At 45.9% G+C, this 18,595-nt stretch overlaps 1 protein-coding gene across 1 annotated transcript; it reads right to left on the reverse strand.

The window, feature by feature from the left end:
• Positions 1–1,601: 1,601 nt before the first annotated feature.
• Positions 1,602–18,147, reverse strand: DDIAS (DNA damage induced apoptosis suppressor; the record flags this gene model as incomplete). The annotated part of the gene is made up of 4 exons (XM_084279603.1): positions 1,602–4,347; positions 6,918–7,035; positions 16,962–17,123; positions 18,035–18,147. The coding sequence occupies 4 exons, from the start codon at positions 18,145–18,147 to the stop codon at positions 1,822–1,824; spliced, it is 2,919 nt and encodes a 972-aa protein (XP_084135729.1). The 3' UTR covers positions 1,602–1,821.
• Between the last annotated feature and the right edge of the window lie 448 nt (positions 18,148–18,595).

Genomic DNA, 18,595 nt, shown 5'->3' on the forward strand with positions numbered 1-18,595 from the left:
CGATGCCGCCGGGCACATGACAGGTAGAAGGTCTGGCAGTGTTTCACTGCTGTCGCTGCTGTATCAGTTTGGATCAGGTCTAACCCCTATGATAAAGGAGGCCCTTGTCCAGTTCATCGTGAGGGAGTGCTTAAAGAGCCAGCAACACTGTGGTCTCCTTGTATTATGTGGGAGGCTGTAGTAGGAACAACTAGTTTCAATATCACCTTCTCCATGCTCAGTGGTCCGGGTAGGAGAAATGCTCTTTCCCTTTATTTATTCTATCTAAGCTCCCAGTGCAGATTTACCATTGCCAGGTAGGCTGCTCTTACTGCTTTGCCACTTGTCCCTAGCATAGCTTCATCAGACAGGCTTTTGTTTCATAGAATTCTAGAATCTCCTGAGTTGGAAGGGACACCTAAGGAACATCAAGTCCAACTCCTGGCTTCACACACAGGAGCGTCCTGAAGTTTTGTAGAAGAGATATGAAGGCACAGAAAGATTCCAGCTGAAATTCCAAAGGTCTGTTTCCCCCTGTCCATCCCAAACATGACTTCCACTGTCTGTTTTGGCAGGCCTGCCTTAAACCACTCTCTGTGCACGGCCCAGGGAGGTACCTATCATGAGACCAGTGAATGTAAGCTCAGAGAAAGAGAGGCCTTTCCAAGTCACCCACGAGGTGCCTTTTAGCCCTGACTCCACCAGTGATGAACAACAGGTAGCAAGCAAAACACACAGGAACAAGATGAGCACAAAATGATACATTCCCAAAATGCTCTTCTAACTTCCAGCACCTTCTGCCCCCAGATTCCCTAAGGCAGCAGTGATGTCTTTATAAAGTCTTTTAGTCATCAGTGTTGACAGTTTTGTGTCTCCGGATGCAAGGAACAAACTCTTCCGAACAAACACTGAGCCTGGGGCTTAAGTAGGTGCATTAGAAACACATAGCAAGGCCTCTAACATAGAAACGTTGTATTGTCTGTCTTGTAGCTGAGAATTAACCAAGTTGAGTCTCTGTCACCTGTCACAAATACGTTCTATGTCTCAAAAATAAACCACCCCCAAAATCCCAGAGCAGGTAATTTTGGACACCTTTCTGGTTCTACAAGTCATCATTTTCAGGCTGCAGAGATCCTGTGCCATCACATACTGTTCCTGTGTCCTTCTGCAGGACCTTACCCACAAGTTCGCAGCAGCAGCTCCGAGATTTCTCAATCCAGTGTTCAGAGATGCAGCTGTTCTGGGTGGGGAACGTGGAAGGCTCCAGAGGGAGGATGAGGAAACACTGGCAGGAATCTGCCACTAACAGTCTTGAACTTGAAAAGCCTATAGGAAATTGGGAGCTTGCTACCCACCTCCCAGGATGGTCTCCTCCACCCACCTCAGCTCTGGCCTAGGATCCTAAGTGGGCTCAAATAAAAGACTCCCCTATGGTCTCTGAAATTCTTTGATGAAACTCTGCCCTTCTCCACAGAGAGTCATCAGGCCAGAATTTGGAGTGGACATGGACTCCAGGGCTCTTCTTGTAACGAAAAGACCACCCTGACCACTGAAACACCTCTCCTACCTGTACCTGATAAAGTGAGATCTGTTAGACAGATGTTTACACAAGGTTTTATTGCACAATCTGGAGTTAATTTACAGTAAGATATAGGAACTACAAAGTCAGCTTCTCATCTCTGTGGTATGAAGACGTGCAAAAAGACAGAACTCATCTTTGGAAGACGTATGCCAAGAGGTGAACAAACCATTGTCAGAAAGCTCTGCTCTCCTACTGCCTCCTCCCAAAAAGTCTTAAAAATAATTATAAAGAATGCAGCATTGAAATATTTTAATTTTTTTTTAGTATTTGAGCTTATTGGAAAGAGGAGTCTGTGCTTGGAAGAACAACTCTGGAGACCAGCCAGCTGCCCCTTCCAATATATCCCCTGAGTAACTGGGACTTGAGAGGAGACTCTTGCCTTCTGAAGGGGAACAACTTTCCAGGACTGTATCATTTAAAAACAAGGCCTTGGTGACACCTGCAGGTACGGGAGTTGATGGGATCCTGGCTGTGTTCCCAGGGTTGAACCCCTGGTTTCTGGAGCGCAGATCCTTTCCACTGGTCTCTTCGCTTTCCGAAAGGGGATTCCTGCCGGCGCGCCCACAGCTCGATTCCAAGCCAGCAGCCCAGCTAACTGCTTTTAAGTTTAGAGATGCAGCTGGCTTCAACCTTTTGTTCCCAGATGGAGGGATCCACTCCTCCAGGTCGGCTGGCAGCTGGCTGTGTGGTGAAAGGGACCTGTTCCTTTCTTTATCTTCCCTGGGACTTGGCCTTTCACGTTTCACTAACCGGCCGGTAAGCTGCTGCAACAGAGTGTTTTGAAAGGAAGACCTGGATCGCTTGCCTTTGGAGTGGGTTTTAGTGGGGTTTTTAGGGGTGAAGATCGTGATACAAGAGTTTCTTTCCCCAACAGGCCACCGTTTCTGGGAAGGTTTTATCATGGGAGTCGACTGTGAATAAGGAACAAAGTCCTGATCGCTGACAGAACTGCATTCTGAATCACAGGAGGAGTAAGCTGCTGGTGTACTGTGCTCACGGAAGGTGAGAGGGGACCTGTGGAGGGACCAGCTCAGTTTTGAGCTGTTGCAGGGAATACCTCCAGGATAAAACACCAATTCAGGAGCTGTGAGCATTTCTGCCAAGATATCTTCCTCTGTTGAAGAATTACATGATTTACCTAGGCACTCTGTGTGGTTTTCTACCGCTCTTGCACTTGGATCAAAGAGATCAGCAGAAGCATTGTAGCTGCCTTCAGGGAAGCTCTTGTTCCACAGCGTCTCTTTCCTGCTGACACTTCTGAAGGTATTTCCCTGCAGTTCTGTCAGTGGTTTTAATTCCCCTTTATATATCTTTCTGGAGGTGTTGGGAGTTGCTGGATCAGAGTCCCTGGCGCCTGTGAATGTAAGATCTGTCCTTTGGCTTGGTGTAGAAGAAGAATTTTCTTTGTTTTCACCACCAGCTGAACAGCTATCCTGTGCAGCATGCACACAGGCAGCCGCCTCGCTCCTTTTTAAGCAGGAGGTTTCTCTACATTCAGCAGTACCCTGCAGACTAATGAAAGACCAAACTGACTTGGAAGGGTCTGTATTTGCTTCTCTGGACTGTGAGTCTCTGCTCCTGGAAACAGAAGGCTCTGATGTAGCTGGCAAGGACCGTGATGCAGTAGGCAGATGAGGGCTAGGTATAAACCAAGATGCTCCACTTTCCTTCTCAGTTAAAGATAAAACACTAGAGGAAGACTCACTGTGTGACACCTCATCACTCTGAGGATATGCATTCAACTGAGGACAGGCAAACACTACGTCTTCCCAGCTACTCTTCTCTGCTGGTGGCGAGCAACTCCCCGGGATGCTCCTTTCAGCCGAAGCACCACCTTCCAGGGCTTGCCTGGGATATGAGTTGTGAAGTTTTACACCCAACTTGCCACCTTCAAGAAGGGCAGGTTTCCCCGCATCAAGGCTGGGTGATGATACAACACTCTTGGCATCTTCCAATCTGGCTAAAAATTCATTCAGGCTTTCTGAGAATGGGAGCTCATCCCAAAGCATGGAGTCCATCTGAGACCCCCCAGAAGCTGAGGCATCTCCCTCGTAAAAAAGGGATTTTTCTGGTTTTGAGTGATTTCTATTAGTCCTTGGGTAAATGCTTTCTACCCCAGATTCCAAGGGATGTTGTAACAACCTGGAACTGTTTCCATGTGAATGCTCAGTCTTTGAAGAGGACACTCTTTCTATTTTATCAGTTCCAGAGATGTTGTCAGTGTGACTAAGCTGTGAACTCAATTCATTATCCTCCTCTTTATCCCCTTCCGTCAGGGAAGAGCTGTGAAACTGTGAATCCCAAAGAGTTTGATTGTTGAGGCTTACACTGCAGGGTTCTGCAGAGCCAGGCCTCCCCTCTTCACGCTGTTCACTCACCAGCTTTCCCACTTCCAGAGCTGGAAAGTCTTCCTCTGTTACCCAAGCAACAGATGAAGTCAGGCTCAAGGACTGCTGCCAGCACCCTAGAGAACTTTCTCTGCCACCAGACTGAACAAAGCAGGAGTTTCTGCTCGGGGTAGACAGGCTGCTGAGCTCACTGATAGTTTCAGCTTCATTGGTCGGAGCTGAGGACACATCAGGTAGGTACGAGCCATTACCACAGCTCCTGAGTTTTGCTGACTGCTGGAGCTGAAGGAAGTAGCTGATAACAGTGAAGCCAGTAACAGCAGCATTTGGCAGGAAGATCTGGCAAGCTGTAAGGCTTTTTGTACTGCTGGTAATTCTGGAAGAGTTTTGCAAGATGCTGCTGGCAGCAGAGCCCCCTCCATCTTCACTTGCGGAACGCTGCAGGGGGGGTGGGGGGAGGGAAGAAAAAAAACAACCCCAATTTAGTCCAATGCTTTGTTTTGTGATTAAAAAAGTAAATAAATGAGTGCATGTCTTTTAAGTCAGGCTTAAATTTAGATCCTGCTTTGTGTCAGGATCTGCGGGGAAGGGGACACAAAGCAGTCTGCCACACAAAGCAGCAGTCCCTGGGAAATGAGCACTGGCAAGGGCTACAAAGGCCATCACAGCCAGAGGTTCTTTGCTTGTTGCAGTTAGGCTGAGTTTTGGAGCTGGAAACCCACCAGAAGATTCTCAGAAAGGACTTCATAGAAACTTCCTTCCTCCCTTCAGGGCACTGGGTGCTCCCGGGCTTTATCTAGGGGCACTGGGCAGTACTTGAAGCAAAGTGCTCCAGAGCCAGGCACCTGACTTGGCAGGTATTAAAGCCAGCCTGGCTTTCTGTGAGCTGCCTCTGAGAAGGAACAGAATCCCAGAATGGCTTAGGTTGGAAAGGACCTCAAAGTCCATCTCGTTCCAACCCCCTGCCATGGGCAGGAACACCCTCCACTAGCCCAGGGTGCCCCAAGCCCCATCCAACCTGGCCTTGAACCCTGCCAGGGATCGAGGGGCAGCCACAGATTCTCTGGGCAACCTGTGCCAGGGCCTCACAGTGATGATTTTCTTCCTAATATGTCATCTAAATCTCCTTTCCTTCAGTTTAAACCCATCACCCCTTGCCCTATCACTCCCTGCCCTTGTAAACAATCCCTCCCCAGCTTTCTCAGAGGACCCTTGAGGTACCAGAAGGCTGCTGTAAGCTACAACCTCAGTCTACTCAGGTTTATTTGGAGAGTAGTGTTTCAAAGGAGTTTCAGCTACAATTCTTTCCAGAACCTGCTTCTCTCTACACAGAAATCCCAGGTGAGAAATGACATTAAAAGCAGATAGAATTCATATTTCAGAAAGTGAATAAACCCTTTTTCAGCCCCCTCCCCTCAAGGTCTGGTAATGACAGAGGCCAAAAAGTAAATACAGCCATCTCCAAATTCAACAGCCCTCCTACTCCCTGAGTCAATTCAAAGATTGAGGCTGAATGCTGCTAGCCAAGGACATTATCCTTCCAGGTAAGACTTTTAAAAGTATGTTATGATGATTCTGAGTTTTATTTTGGAGAATGTGACTGTATGCACAGCTGAACACAGCTATACAGGAATGTCTACAGCCACAGCCTGAAGAAACGATGTTTGAATATGTATTCAGTCCTTCTGTGTGCACAAGCAGCAACAAACACAACAGATGAAGGACATGGACCTGTTGGAACAGGCCCAGAGGAGGCCACAAAGGTGATCAGAGGGCTGGAGCACCTCTCCTGTGAAGACAGGCAGAGAGAGTTGGGCTTGTTCAGCCTGGAGAAAAGAAGGCTCTGGGGAGACCATGGAGCAGCTTCCATACCTGAAGGGGCTACAGGAAAGCTGGGGAGGGACATTTTAGAAGGGCATGTAATGATAGGAGGAGGGTGAATGGTTATAAATTGGGAGGTGGTAGATTTAGACTGGATACTAGGAAGAAATTCTTCACTATGAGGGTGGTGAGGCCCTGGCACAGGCTGCCCAGGGAGGCTGTGGAAGCCCCATTCCTGCAGGTGTTCAAGGCTGGGGTTGGATGGGGCCTTGAACAGCCTGGTCTAGTGGGAGGTGTCCCTGCTCATGGCAAGGGGGGTTGGAACTTGATGATCTTTAAGGTTCCTTCCAACCCAAACCATTCTGTGGTTCGATGATTCTGTATGTAGGACTATTGTACTTGCAATGTCATGTAATCACCTAGAGACCTGGTAAATTAGTTTCAGTTAAGTGAAGTTAATCCATGAAGTCCTCCACCCTCCATTACTTAAGATGCTGTGCATCAGGAAAATCTTGGCTCAGATACAAGCCTCACGGTACCCCTGAAAGAGAAGGAATACCTGCCCGGTAGGATTTAGTTTGTAGGCTTCATAATAGGAATGACTCGCACAAGCACTGCTTGAGGAGCACTTAGAGAGTGTTTCTATGGAAATATTACTAAGAACTAGTATTTTGGAGTCTGTTAAACTCATAGAAGAGCCACAGATGCCTATATTGGACAGCTGGACTTTGTCAACAGTTTTAAACACGCCTTTCAATCCAGCAACATCAGAATGCTGCTAGAAGTGGGTTTCTCCTTACATTTCAGACACCAAGAGACTCTGCAGCACAGGAAAGGTAGGGCAGTGCTTGGAAAGACAATCTGCTTCTTGCTTGAACTGTACATGGCTTTCTTACAGACTCCAAGCTGCTACTGACACACACAGGAGCTGGCACTGCTCAGGCTCTCTGAAAAGCAGCCCTGACAAGCTGTCAAGCTGACTACTGCCATTCAAGATGACTTTTGGATGTGTCTCATTTCAAGTAACAGAGGAGCCTGGGAGGAGCAGAATCTTTCCCATGCCCCAGCCCTAAATTTTCTCAGAGTCCCAAAAGATGTTATACATGATGCTTTGATAACTCAGTCTATATCCTCAACTGGCCATAAGCTACTCAATTATTAAGGGAGAAACATGGATTAAAAGTTACCTTCACTCCAAATATGAACCTTTTCCCAATGAAACAGGTTTCCACAGCTTGAACTAACAGTCCTGGAGATGCATCTGTGTTTGTTTCTCCTGACAGCTGATTGAAGTCTTGAATACACCTTGAGTAAAAACATACAGAAGTATTGCACCAACAGAGGAAGCCTTACATAGCAAGTTAGCTGTAGTATACGTACAACAAGTGCTAAAGTGATGCTGTGGTAGCTTAAACTAAACACAGAATCAAAACAGGAACCTATACATTCATTTATTTATTTCACTTAATTCATTAGTGAAACAGAATTAAACAAAGCAACCAATCTGAAAAGGTTTAATATACACAGGACTTATGGGTGTTCCCCATGTGGCTGTGATCCTTGTATCAACACAACAGCCAGATGATGCTGTCACTATGCTCCTGTACTTACACATCCTTTCTGCCCACATCGTCACAGCGACTACAGCAGCCAGAGTAAGACAGGGGAATAACTCTTCAGGTTCAGATCAGATGTTAGGAAAAAAATTGTTCACTGGAAGAGTTGTCAGGGCCTGGAACAGGTTATCCAGGGAGGGGGTTGAGTCACCATCCCTGGATGTGTTTAGAAGATGGGTAGATGAGGTGCTTAGGGATATGGTTTAGCACAGGACAGGGACGGTTGGACCCGATGATTCTGTGATTCTTTTGTTGCAGCTGATGGCAGTGCAGCAGCTGGTGTGGATGCCTGCCTTGAGAATGCTGCTAAGGCTGCTGCCAACATGGGATTTAAAACGTGTTCATCTCGGATCCAGGAAAACAACAGAACAGAGGAACAAGTGGTGAGTGAATCAATATCCCAGCTGAGCAGCTTCACGTATCAGACAGTCTGAAGCTTAAAAGGGAGGTGGTGAGGCTCTGAGGACTAACAGGCTTTCTTAAAAAGCCTAAAGGGAAATCTGGTCATGCTGAAGACCAATCATAAGGCGCACACTTTTTTTTTTTCCCCAAATCCAAATTGTAAAAAACACCCCCCCCAAAACCAGAGACTCTACCTGCACCTTACGACTTACTAAAATCTTGAGGAAAAATTACATCTAAACTTCTGGAAAAGCCAACTTACTTAGTAAACTGCCATTAGACCAAGAAAATTCCATCATGATACATAAAGGAAGGATGCAAAGAAGCAGCCCCACCAACCAAACTGTGAAGCTCACTTGGTGGGTGGTAACTGCCTTAAATAAACAAGCGGAGGATCTTACACAGAAGCAATCTCAGCATTTCAAGATTTCAGGAAGAAACCTGAAACAACAGCTTGAGTTTGCATAGCAGAGAATTTACCACCCAAAATCCTTAGGCAAGCAGCAACACTAGACAAGACAGCAATGGCTTTTGTATACATCAGCACATCACAAGCTTTTAAGAGGAACTTACAAGGGGCCCCAAGACAGTCCAGAGGGAGAGAAGGGCTGGACTTCACAGCAAGGGCAGTGATGAAGATGAGGGGATGAAGTAAACCAACACCAGGATGCCTGAATACCACATAAAGACTATAGTGTGCATGCTGGAAAGGGTGGAAACATGATAATGTGAAAAGCTGAAATCAAAACTCAAGTCTTGGTAACTGTTAAGCAGGTGTTCTTTATTGCAGCGCTGACTGCAGATCTGCTGGCAGAGGCTTGCTCCAACCCAGGTCAGTGTGTCCTGCATGTCTCCACCTGCTCCAGCGTGGGGCCTCTCCACAGGCTGCAGGTGGGGTTTTGGCCTTTTCCATGGGCTGCCAGGGGACACCCACTCCACCATGGGTTTCTCCACAGGCTGCAGGGGCATCTTCCTCTCTGGCACCTGGGGCACCTCCTCCCCTCCTTCCTTGGCCTTGGTGCCTGCACAGCTTGTTACATCTTCTCACTCCCTTCTCTGGGGGCAAAAAGCAGCTGCTAATGTTTTTTCTCCTAACTGTGATTCCCAGAGGTGCTGTGACCACCGCTGATGGGCTTGGCCTTGGTCAGCAGTGACTCTGGCCTTGACCTGGCTGGTGTTTGCTCTGCTGGGTCTGCAGAGAGCTTCTGGCTGCTTCTTGCAGCAGCCACCCCTGCAGCCCCCCCCCAACTCCTGCACCAGAACCCAGCCACACACAACTACAACAAAACCAAGACTCAGTAAGCAGGCTGGTTCTGAAGCAGATATTCTTTATTGCAGCACTGGGCACACAGGGGATCGATCGCTCCTCCTCATGTGTGCACTCTTTAAGGCAAAATATTTACACAGACTAATTATACACATTCATTACTTTTCTAAGAAAAGGCTGGGTTATTAGAAATAACCTGTAGAAGTCATTTACATTAACTCCCCCCATACAGAACATGCGCAATGATGGTCCAGTGGTCTTCAGGAACGGATGTCTTCCCCTCAGTGAGCGTTTAACCTCTTCTTTCAGCACATGCTCTTTCCTCATGGCCTTGTAAACATTATCCTGTTTCAACCACAAGCAGGATGCACCCAGACAACTGCAACATTCCTTTGATTGGCTACTGATTTCCCAAGGGAGCTATGGGAGACACGATGCTATTCTCCAAGATTATGTTAGCTCCTTACTTCCTTATTGCCAAGCTCTTTCTGCTTCTGTGGTTTAACTATGCAACTATTTTTACAAAAATAACTCTAAGGTTATAGCAAATCACTTAATTTTAGACTGATTTCTTTATCTCAGTTCCCTCTTTTTCTATCTCCTTGTAAATTCTTTTGCAATCTCTAAGTCTACTATTATTTCCAAGTGATGTAGCAAAATATTTTCCGTTCTCTGCTTGGTGTCTTATCTTATTCCTTTGCCAATCTTCAGAACTTACAGTGAGTGGTTCACTTACACGATCACAAAAAACACTGCATCACAACACAAGCAAATCAAATTAAAAGGCCCATTAGAATAATAAATGCAAAAAGTGGCTTGAGCCAAGCAAAGTTTGGGAGCCAGGAAGTAAGCTTACTTCAGACCTTTTCAAATCCCCATGACGTATCGTCTTGAGCTACTTGGTGAAGAATTTGTGTTTGTTTCCACATATCATCTAACCCTGTTTCAATTTCTTTTTCTTGGTTTATATATGCACAACAGCTCTGATTTATGACCATGCACAGCCTTCCTTCTTTGGCAAGCAGCAGATCTAACGCTATCTGACTTTGCCTAGCTATGTTATTTAAAGAAGAAACCTCTATTTGTGGTCTATGGAGAGCGTCTCTTGCGTCGTTCTGAAATGACTCCATGCTGGCTGATATATTAGCTATTGCTCTCTCCAGTTCACTCACTCCAAGCCATGGGAGGAACCACCTTGCAAAACTGGGAGAAGCAGCTGGCCTTGTTCCTAGGGGGTTTAGTTCCCTTGTATGAATTTTCTTCCAAGGGGTTCGCAGAATCCCTGGTGGAGGGTGTGAGTGATTAAATATTTGGTATCTAGGTATTAAATAACCTAAAGTACATGTTCCACTCCACTCATGTGGTAACACTTTCCGGGCCTTTCCATCTCCACACAGCCACCATAATCCTTTAGGAATGCAGTCAAATGAGAAATTTCCTCTTAATCCCTGAATTACAGGGAGTGGACACCCACTTGGTATGGGAGTGTTGTGACAAGCAGCTTTTTCTTTACATGCATCAAAACACAAACTCCAATTTAGGGCTGTGTAATTTACATCAAAGTTTCCCAATTTTAAGGCACCTGTATCATTTTTCATTATAATTACGGCTTTTCCCAAACTCTGCAGCTCAAACTCAAGACTGGTCCCATTTTCTGATCCTTTATTCTTACAACTGTGCAATGATGTGGGGACACCTGACATCATTGTAGCTGTCGCCCAGCACAATGTCTCTCCGTTAGGGAGTTGCACTGATTCCTGACCAGGCAAACACCCAACTCCTTCAGTTCCTTCGGAAGACCAACGTATGGGCTCTCCACCATCTGGAGCCAGAGAATCTTCTAAAGAGCTATAGGGCCAACTCCAATTAGTGTATGCCACTGGTATTCCCAAGAGGGGCAGTTCCAAGTCTTCTTTGGGAAGTGCTGTACATATCCAACTGTCAGATAAGTTCAAGGCTCGTCCAGTAGCCTGTGTCAGCTGTATGTAAGCATTGTCCTTCCAAGCAGTAAGGCTTTTAAAGAACCATATTATTAGATAGACACAGTTACTCTTCATGTTACCACCTCCACAGTGTCACCCTTAAAGATCCTTGGGGTTCAGAGGTCCATTGTTTTCGTGGGGCTCTTTTCACTCAGGAGTAATGAATCCAGGTAGGTCACTCTTGTATCTTGGTGGCTGTGAAAGTTGTTAACAGCAGCTGGTATGGTCCATTCCACTTCTCCCAAAGAGGGTCACCTGAAAAATTTTTAATATAAACCCAATGTCCAGGATTAAAAGGATGTACGGGGTAGTCTAAACCTTTGACCTTGGTCCCTAATACACTCTTACTATTCTGTTTCCCTAGGGATATCACATAATTTTACAAGAATATCCCAACTGACTTAGGTCCTCTCCTCTATATTCGGTGTGATATGCTCCTCCATATAGTATTTCAAAGGGACTGAGATTTTCTTTAGCCCTAGGTTTTACTCATATCCTGAGCAGAGCTAGGGGCAGTGCTTGATACCAATACAAATTTGCTTCTTGGCAGATTTTAGCTATCTGTTGTTTTATCAAATGGTGGCATGTTTGGAGTGTGTAATTGCCAATCAATTCCCAATAGCTTGCTCACTTGCTGTACTATTTGTGCAAAGAATGTGATCCCCTATCTGATGAAATGGCCATAGGTAACCCAGATCGAGGTATTACTTCATTTAGCAGTACCTTAGTTACCTCTCTCACTTCGTTAGTTCCACAAGGGAAAGCTTCTGGCCATCAGTTGGACTCAATGATCCTAAAGGTCTTTCCCAACCTAGTCATTCTGTGATCCAGTAAAGGCGTCTGTTAGTACCAAGAGGTATCAATAGCCCCCTTTTCTTGGGAGTCCAGAAAAAACAGTTTGCCAACTATCTCCAGGAATATTCCCCTTTCCAATTGTGCCCAATTTTACCCTATTCCCTGTATTGGGATTATCTTTTAAGCACCCTTCACATTGATGTGTTACCTGTTGAATGGTAGTGTATAAATTTCTTCCTATCCATTTTTGACTTAGATACTTGTATAGAGCATCTGCTCCCCCAATGGGTCTTACTATGTTCTTTCTTAACTAAACCCCAAATAGAGTGGAGAGGAAAATTATTCTTCCATCCTCTAAATGTGCCCATCCCTTACAAGGAACTTGCACCCTAAGTTCTGACATTAATTTCTGATACAGTTTAGAGTATTTCCCATCTTCCTGATCACTTAATTCATTATCTTTATTAGTCAGAATCAAACTAAAAATTTCCTTTCCAGATTCCCTTTCTGCAGCCTGCTTAGCCTTGTTATCAGCCAATCCATCAACTTTTTCTGGATCAGTGTTACTTTTCTTATGTTCCCAACTGTGCATGATGGCAACCTTGGCTGGTAGTTGTGCTGCTTCCAATAAGCAAAGTATTTCTTCTGCATGCCTCGGCTCGTTAAAAGTCCACGCTCTTTACAAATTGCTCCATGGGCATGCACAGCTCCAAAGGTGTACTTAGAACCTGTCCATGTGTTTATCCTTTTTCCCACTGCAAGTTCTAATGCTCTGGTTAAGGCAATAATTTCTGCCTTATTTTGGGGCTGAAGTTCCACTAGGTAAAGGATTCGATTCACTGCACATCCGGCCTTACGGATACCTTACCAGACGAAACTACTTCTGTCTGTGAACCAGGAATCTTGAGCATCTCCCCAAGGCTCTTACAATCGGGTCTGCTACAAGCCACAGCTTCCATAGTCTCCAAGAAATCACGTGTCAGTGGTTCAGCTGTAGCTTCACTGAGGAAGGAAGCTGGATTCACAGTGTTCGTTACTTCAATCACAACATCGTCAGACTCCACAAGAACAGCTGGATATTTCAGAAACCCGGATGGTGAAAGCCCTCTTGTTCCAGAAGGACACCCATGGTATGAGAGACCATCACTGTCATCTTCTGGCCTAAAGTGAATTTCCAGGCTGCTTCACTGTGAAGTATTATTGCAGCTTCTGCTTGTAAACACCCTGGCCATGCTCTGCTCACTGTCATCCTCCAGCTGTTTAGAGAAGTATGCCACTGCTCTTTTAGAAGGTTCTAAATGTTGAGCCAGGATTCCCAGGGCTACTCCTTGTTTCTCATGTGGAAAGGGCAAGAAGGGTTTAGCCACATCTGGAGGCTGGAGCTCTCTCAGTTCCCTTTTAAGCATATTGGTCTCTTCTGTCCACACCAGTTGGGCAGGATTCGTTTTCTAGAGTCCGTAATCGTAAATCCACAAGCGACACCAGCCTGTCATTCCCATGCAGGTTCTGAGCTCTCTTACCCTTTGAGGAAGAGGGCCCTTACAGATGGCTGCTTTTTGCTCAGTGCCCAATTCTTATTGTCCTCCAGAGATCTCCTACCCCAGATAGGTTACTTGTTGTACCATCTCTGCTTTCTGTGGAAAGACTCCATATCCACTTAGTCCAAGAAAATTCAACAAGCTTACTGTCCATTGAGGTCATTCCAATTTTGTTTCAGTTGCTACCAGCAAATCATCTACACATTGCAGAAGACTTTATTCTTTAGAAGGAAGTTCCCAGGTTTCCAATTCTCGTGCCAGCTGATCTCCAAAAATCGTGAGACTATTTCTAAACCCTTGGGGTAACACTGTCCAGGTAAGCCGGGTTTTTCTTCCAGAAGTGGGACCCTCTCAGTCAAACACAAACAAATGTTTACTTTCTTTGGCTAATGGCAGGCAGAAGAAAGCATCTTTTAAATCTAGATCTGACCATCTTTAAGCTTTGAGAGCAGCAGGTATGGATTAGCCACCACTGGGTTTGTGGTAGTAGCCACCACACATCTGTTCAGGCCAGGGAGGGGATCTCAATTCAACTGGTTCTGGCATTTCAACCCCCACTCTGCTCTTCAAAGCCCCCTTTTGTGTGCACCATTCCCCTATGTTACAAGCAGAGCAGCATCTCTTCAGTGGTTTCTCTTTCCCTCTGGTTTTACCTCTTTCTAAAGCCAGTACTAAGGGATCCTGTGGCAGCAGAAAGCCCACACTCCCGGATCCATTTGGGATGATCTCAGAGGGTGAGAAACATGTCAGCACAGCCAATCCCATCCCATTCCCCCTCTCTCCTTAAAACCAGCATGAATTGTAACACTGTATTGTAACTGAGAGTTTTGTTTTGTGGCCACTTTTTATCACCTAACTTCTACTTTGGCCACCACTGATTATAGTGCTTAATTAAACTCTTTTAATTAACATTCCCACCGGGTTCTCCTCCAGTATCTTTCCAATGTGAAATCACACAATCCAAAGGTTTTTTCTTTGGGATTTCGCTACTGTGTTTTTCTACCATTGCCAATTTTAGTTTTTTAATCCATAATTCTTAATTCTTGTTTATGACTCAGGTCTATCTCTACAACAATACCAATGAGGCACCCTCTGTGCCTTGAAGATCATGAAACAAATCCTCCTAGAAGCTATGCTGAGGCACATGGAGGGCAGGAAGGTGATCTGAGACAGACACTATGGCTTTACTAGGGGCAAGTCCTGCCTGACTGATCTAGGGGCCTTCTACAATGGAATGACTGCATCAGGAGACAAGAGAAGAACTATGGATGTCATCTATCTGGATTTCTGCAAGGCCTTTGACATGGTCCCCCACAACATCCTTCTAAGTTGGAGATACATGGATTTGATGGGTAGATTGTTCAGTGGGTAAGAAATTGGCTGAATGGTCACATCCAGAGGTTGCTGGTCAATGACACCAAGTCCAGATTGAAGATGGTGACAAGCAGAGTTCCTCAGGAGTCTGTGCTGGGACCAGTGCTGTTTAATATCTTTATTAATGATATTGACAGTGGGATTGAGCACAGCCTCAGCAAATTTGCTGATGACACCAAGCTGAGTGGTGAGGTTAATGTGCCAGCGGGATGGAATGCCATCCAGAGGGACCTGGATAGGCTGTAGAAGTGAGCCCAGGTGAACCTCATGAGGTTCAACAAAGACAAGTGCAGGGTCCTACACCTGGGTCAAGACAAGCTTCTGTTACCACACAGGTTAGGAGATGCTGTGCTGGAAAGCAGCCTGAGGAAAAGGACTTGGGAATACTCGTGGATGAGAAGCTGGACATGAGCCACCAATGCGCATCTGCAGCCCAGAAGGTCAACTGCATCCTGGGCTACATGCCAATAAGTGTGGCCAGCAGATCAAGTGAGGGGGTTCTGCCCCCCTACTCTGCTCTGGTGAGACCTCACCTGGAATACTGTGTCCAGCTTTCGAGCTCTCAACACAAGAAGGACATGGACCTGTTGGAGCGTGTCCAGAGAAAGGACACACAAATGATCAAAGGGCTGGAGCACCTCTCCTGTGAAGACAGGTTGAGAGAGTCGGGTTTGTTCAGCCTGGGGGAGAGAAGGCTCCAGGGAGATCTTAGAGTGGCCTTCCAGTACCGGAAAGGTGCCTAGAAGAAAGCTGGGGAAGAACTGCTCCCAAGGCATGGAGCAATAGAATCTTAGAATCATAGAACCATAGAGATTGGAAGGGACCTCCAGAGATCACTGGGTCCAACCCCCCTGCCAAAGCATCACCCTAGCTCATATTGCATAGATAGGTGTCCAGATGGGCCTTGAATATCTCCAGAGATGGAGACTCCACCGTGACAGGGCTCTGTCACCCTCACTGTGAAAAAGTTCTTCCACATGTTGGTGTGGAACTTCCTGTGCTCCAATTTGCAGCCATTGCCCTTTGTCCTGTCCCCACAGAACAGTGAAAGGGGGCTGACAATTTCCCCCTGCATCCCATACTTAAGATATTTATAAACATTAATAAGGTGCCCCCTTAGTCTTCTTTTCTCCAGGCTGAACAGTCCCAGCTCACTCAGCCTTTCCTCATAAGGGAGATGCTCCAGGCCCTTAATCATCTTCGTAGCCCTTCTCTGGACTCTCTCTCCAGGAGATCTCTTGTCTTTTTTATACCAGGGAGCCCAGAACTGGACACTATAATACTCCAGGTGGGGCCTGACCAGGGCAGAGTAGAGGGGGAGGATCACCTCCTTCGACCTGCTGGCCACACTCCTCCTGATGCACCCCAGGATCCCATTGGCTCTCTTAGCCACCAGGGCACACTGCTGGCTCATGGCCAACACACTGCTGGCTCATGGCCAACCTGTCATCAACCAGGACCCCCAGGTCCTTCTCCACAGAGCTCTTCTCCAGCAGCTCATCCCGAGCCTGTACTGATACAAGCAGTTATTCCTTCCCAGGTGCAAGACTCTCCACTTGCTTTTGTTGAACCTCATCTGGTTTCTCCCTGCCCAGCTCTCCAGCCTGTCCAGGTCTCGCTGGATGGCAGCGCAGTGCTCCTGTGTGTCAGCCACTCCTCCCAGCTTTGTATCATCAGTGTACTTGCTGAGGGTGGATGCTATTCCCTCATCAATGTGCCAGTGCCTCTGGGAATCACATTTAGGAGTAAAAAAAAGCCAGCAGCCACTTTTTGCCTCCAGATAAAGAGTGAGAAGATGTAAGAAACTGTGCAGACACCAGGGCCAGCGAAGGAGGGGAGAAAGATGCCCCTGCAGCCCCTGGAGAAACCCATGGTGTAGCAGGTGTCCCCCCTGCAGCCTGTGGAAAAGGCTGAGACCCCACCTGCAGCCTGTGGAGAGGCCCCATGCTGGAGCAGGGGCAGACATACAGGAGATGCTGGGACCTGTGTTGGACCAAGCATCTGCCAGCAGATCTGCAGTCAGCGCTGCAATAAAGAACACCTGCTTAATAGTTACCAAGACTATCGAGTTTTGATTTTGGCTTTTCATGGCATCAAACCAAATGTGAGCATTTCCTCAAGGTGGTGATACCAAGGAAATGCTAGAGTGCTTTAGCTGCTTCTTCCCCCTTGCCTCCCCACCATCCAAGCTCATCTCAATGTCTTTAGGCTGAAGAAAAAGCAGCAACTACACAGTTAGAAGCAATCCATTCCTTACCTCTGCAGATTTTCTGCGGTGACCCCGAAGAATGGATCTAAGCAACTTCCAAACACAGTAATGTCACACAAATCATTGGTGTCAGCAATCTTCAGGGACAATCTATATCTGTACTTTGCATTTTTAGCTTCACCTGCACAGCCACATTTTAGACAGTTAAACCTGACAAAAGACAGTAAAAAGATAAAAAAAGACTGAATACGTGAACTTCTGTTAATCACTGCTGAGTCAAGAACTTATCTGCATTCCAAAGTATCAAACATTCCCTTACAAACTATCAGGTTCTTTCTTATTCTTTACGACCTTACCAGCACAAGGGGGATCTGTATCATGATAGGATTCCCTCAGGTTTCTTTTAGTAATGTATTAAATGCTAGCCTGTTGCCAGGTTGGAGAGTAATTCTGAATCCCCTGCATCTTTTTTTTTTTTTTTTCCATTTCATTCTGGTTTGGGATTTTTCTTCCTATAGCTTTATATCTAGATTGAAAGAATCATCCAAAAAGGGCACTGTTATCTATTGATTAGGTATTTGAAAGAAGAGATATTCTCGCTTTGCAAGGTCAGCTCCTTCATTTAGTGCTGACATTCAGTGCCCTACTGTTCTTCTGTGTGTCACAGATTTCACTTAACAGTGGGATTAAACAGGAAAGCTCACAGTAAGTGGAAGAGTCCCACTCGATGCACTGCACATATGAAATGAGAAGAAATTAAGAAGAAATTAGGACTTGATTTGGAAGGGCTTCCAACCAATGCGCCCTGATCAAGGAGCAGCACTGAAGAACTGGTCTGCAGGGGATGCAGTTGGAAGCTGTTAACCATATCCTTTATTCTCTTAAACTGTCATTTGGTACTGCTTCCCACTGAATGCAACAGGACTCGTGATCTTTTACCACCTCCCAGCTACTAGTGGAACACAAAGAGATGTAAACAGCGATGAGTAACACCAGTTGACTGTAATTAGTGCTTCTGCGATGCCTGAATTTTCACCGGTTTGTTTTAACTTGTGTTCAGCTCATGGAGGTTCCCAAGGCCCCTGAGAGTTACTGTTAATAAACCCCAAAACAGGACGTACCTCCTAGAATCCAGGATCAGCCTAGAAAAGCATTTTTGACAGGCAGGATAGACGAAGCAGGAGTTCTGGACGGAAATTACAGAGGCAGCCAAGAGTCCTCTCACATTATTCATGTGCTCAGAACATCACCTGAAACGGCCAAGTCAGAGTTGTCATTTTAGGAGATGTTAATGTAACTGCTTTTAGTTGGGTTGTTTGAACATTCTGAAAGGCAGCCCTCAGGAAATTATAATCTCTCTTTGAAAATGGTAGCCCAATTGAGGCAACATCTATTATTAACCTTAATTAACCCTTTAAAAAGAAAAAGATGAAGCTACATCATAAGAAGCAAGTGTCCCGGGTACTTCCACACCACTGCAGATAAATCAGGCAAATTCCCACCTGTATTTAGAGAATCTTTATTAAAACTACCCTTAGGCAGAGCACTGCAGCAAGTGTTTCTGATTTGCTTTTCCCCTTAATTTAAAACGGAAATGAGTCTATGCCTGTATTTCTGCAAACACCTTCAATACCAATGACTTTGATATAGGTTAAAGCCTATTCTCAACAAGCAAGATTAGC

The sequence above is a fragment of the Gallinula chloropus genome, assembly GCF_964237585.1.
Source record: "Gallinula chloropus genome assembly, chromosome: 1".
In the NCBI taxonomy this organism is placed as follows: domain Eukaryota; kingdom Metazoa; phylum Chordata; class Aves; order Gruiformes; family Rallidae; genus Gallinula; species Gallinula chloropus.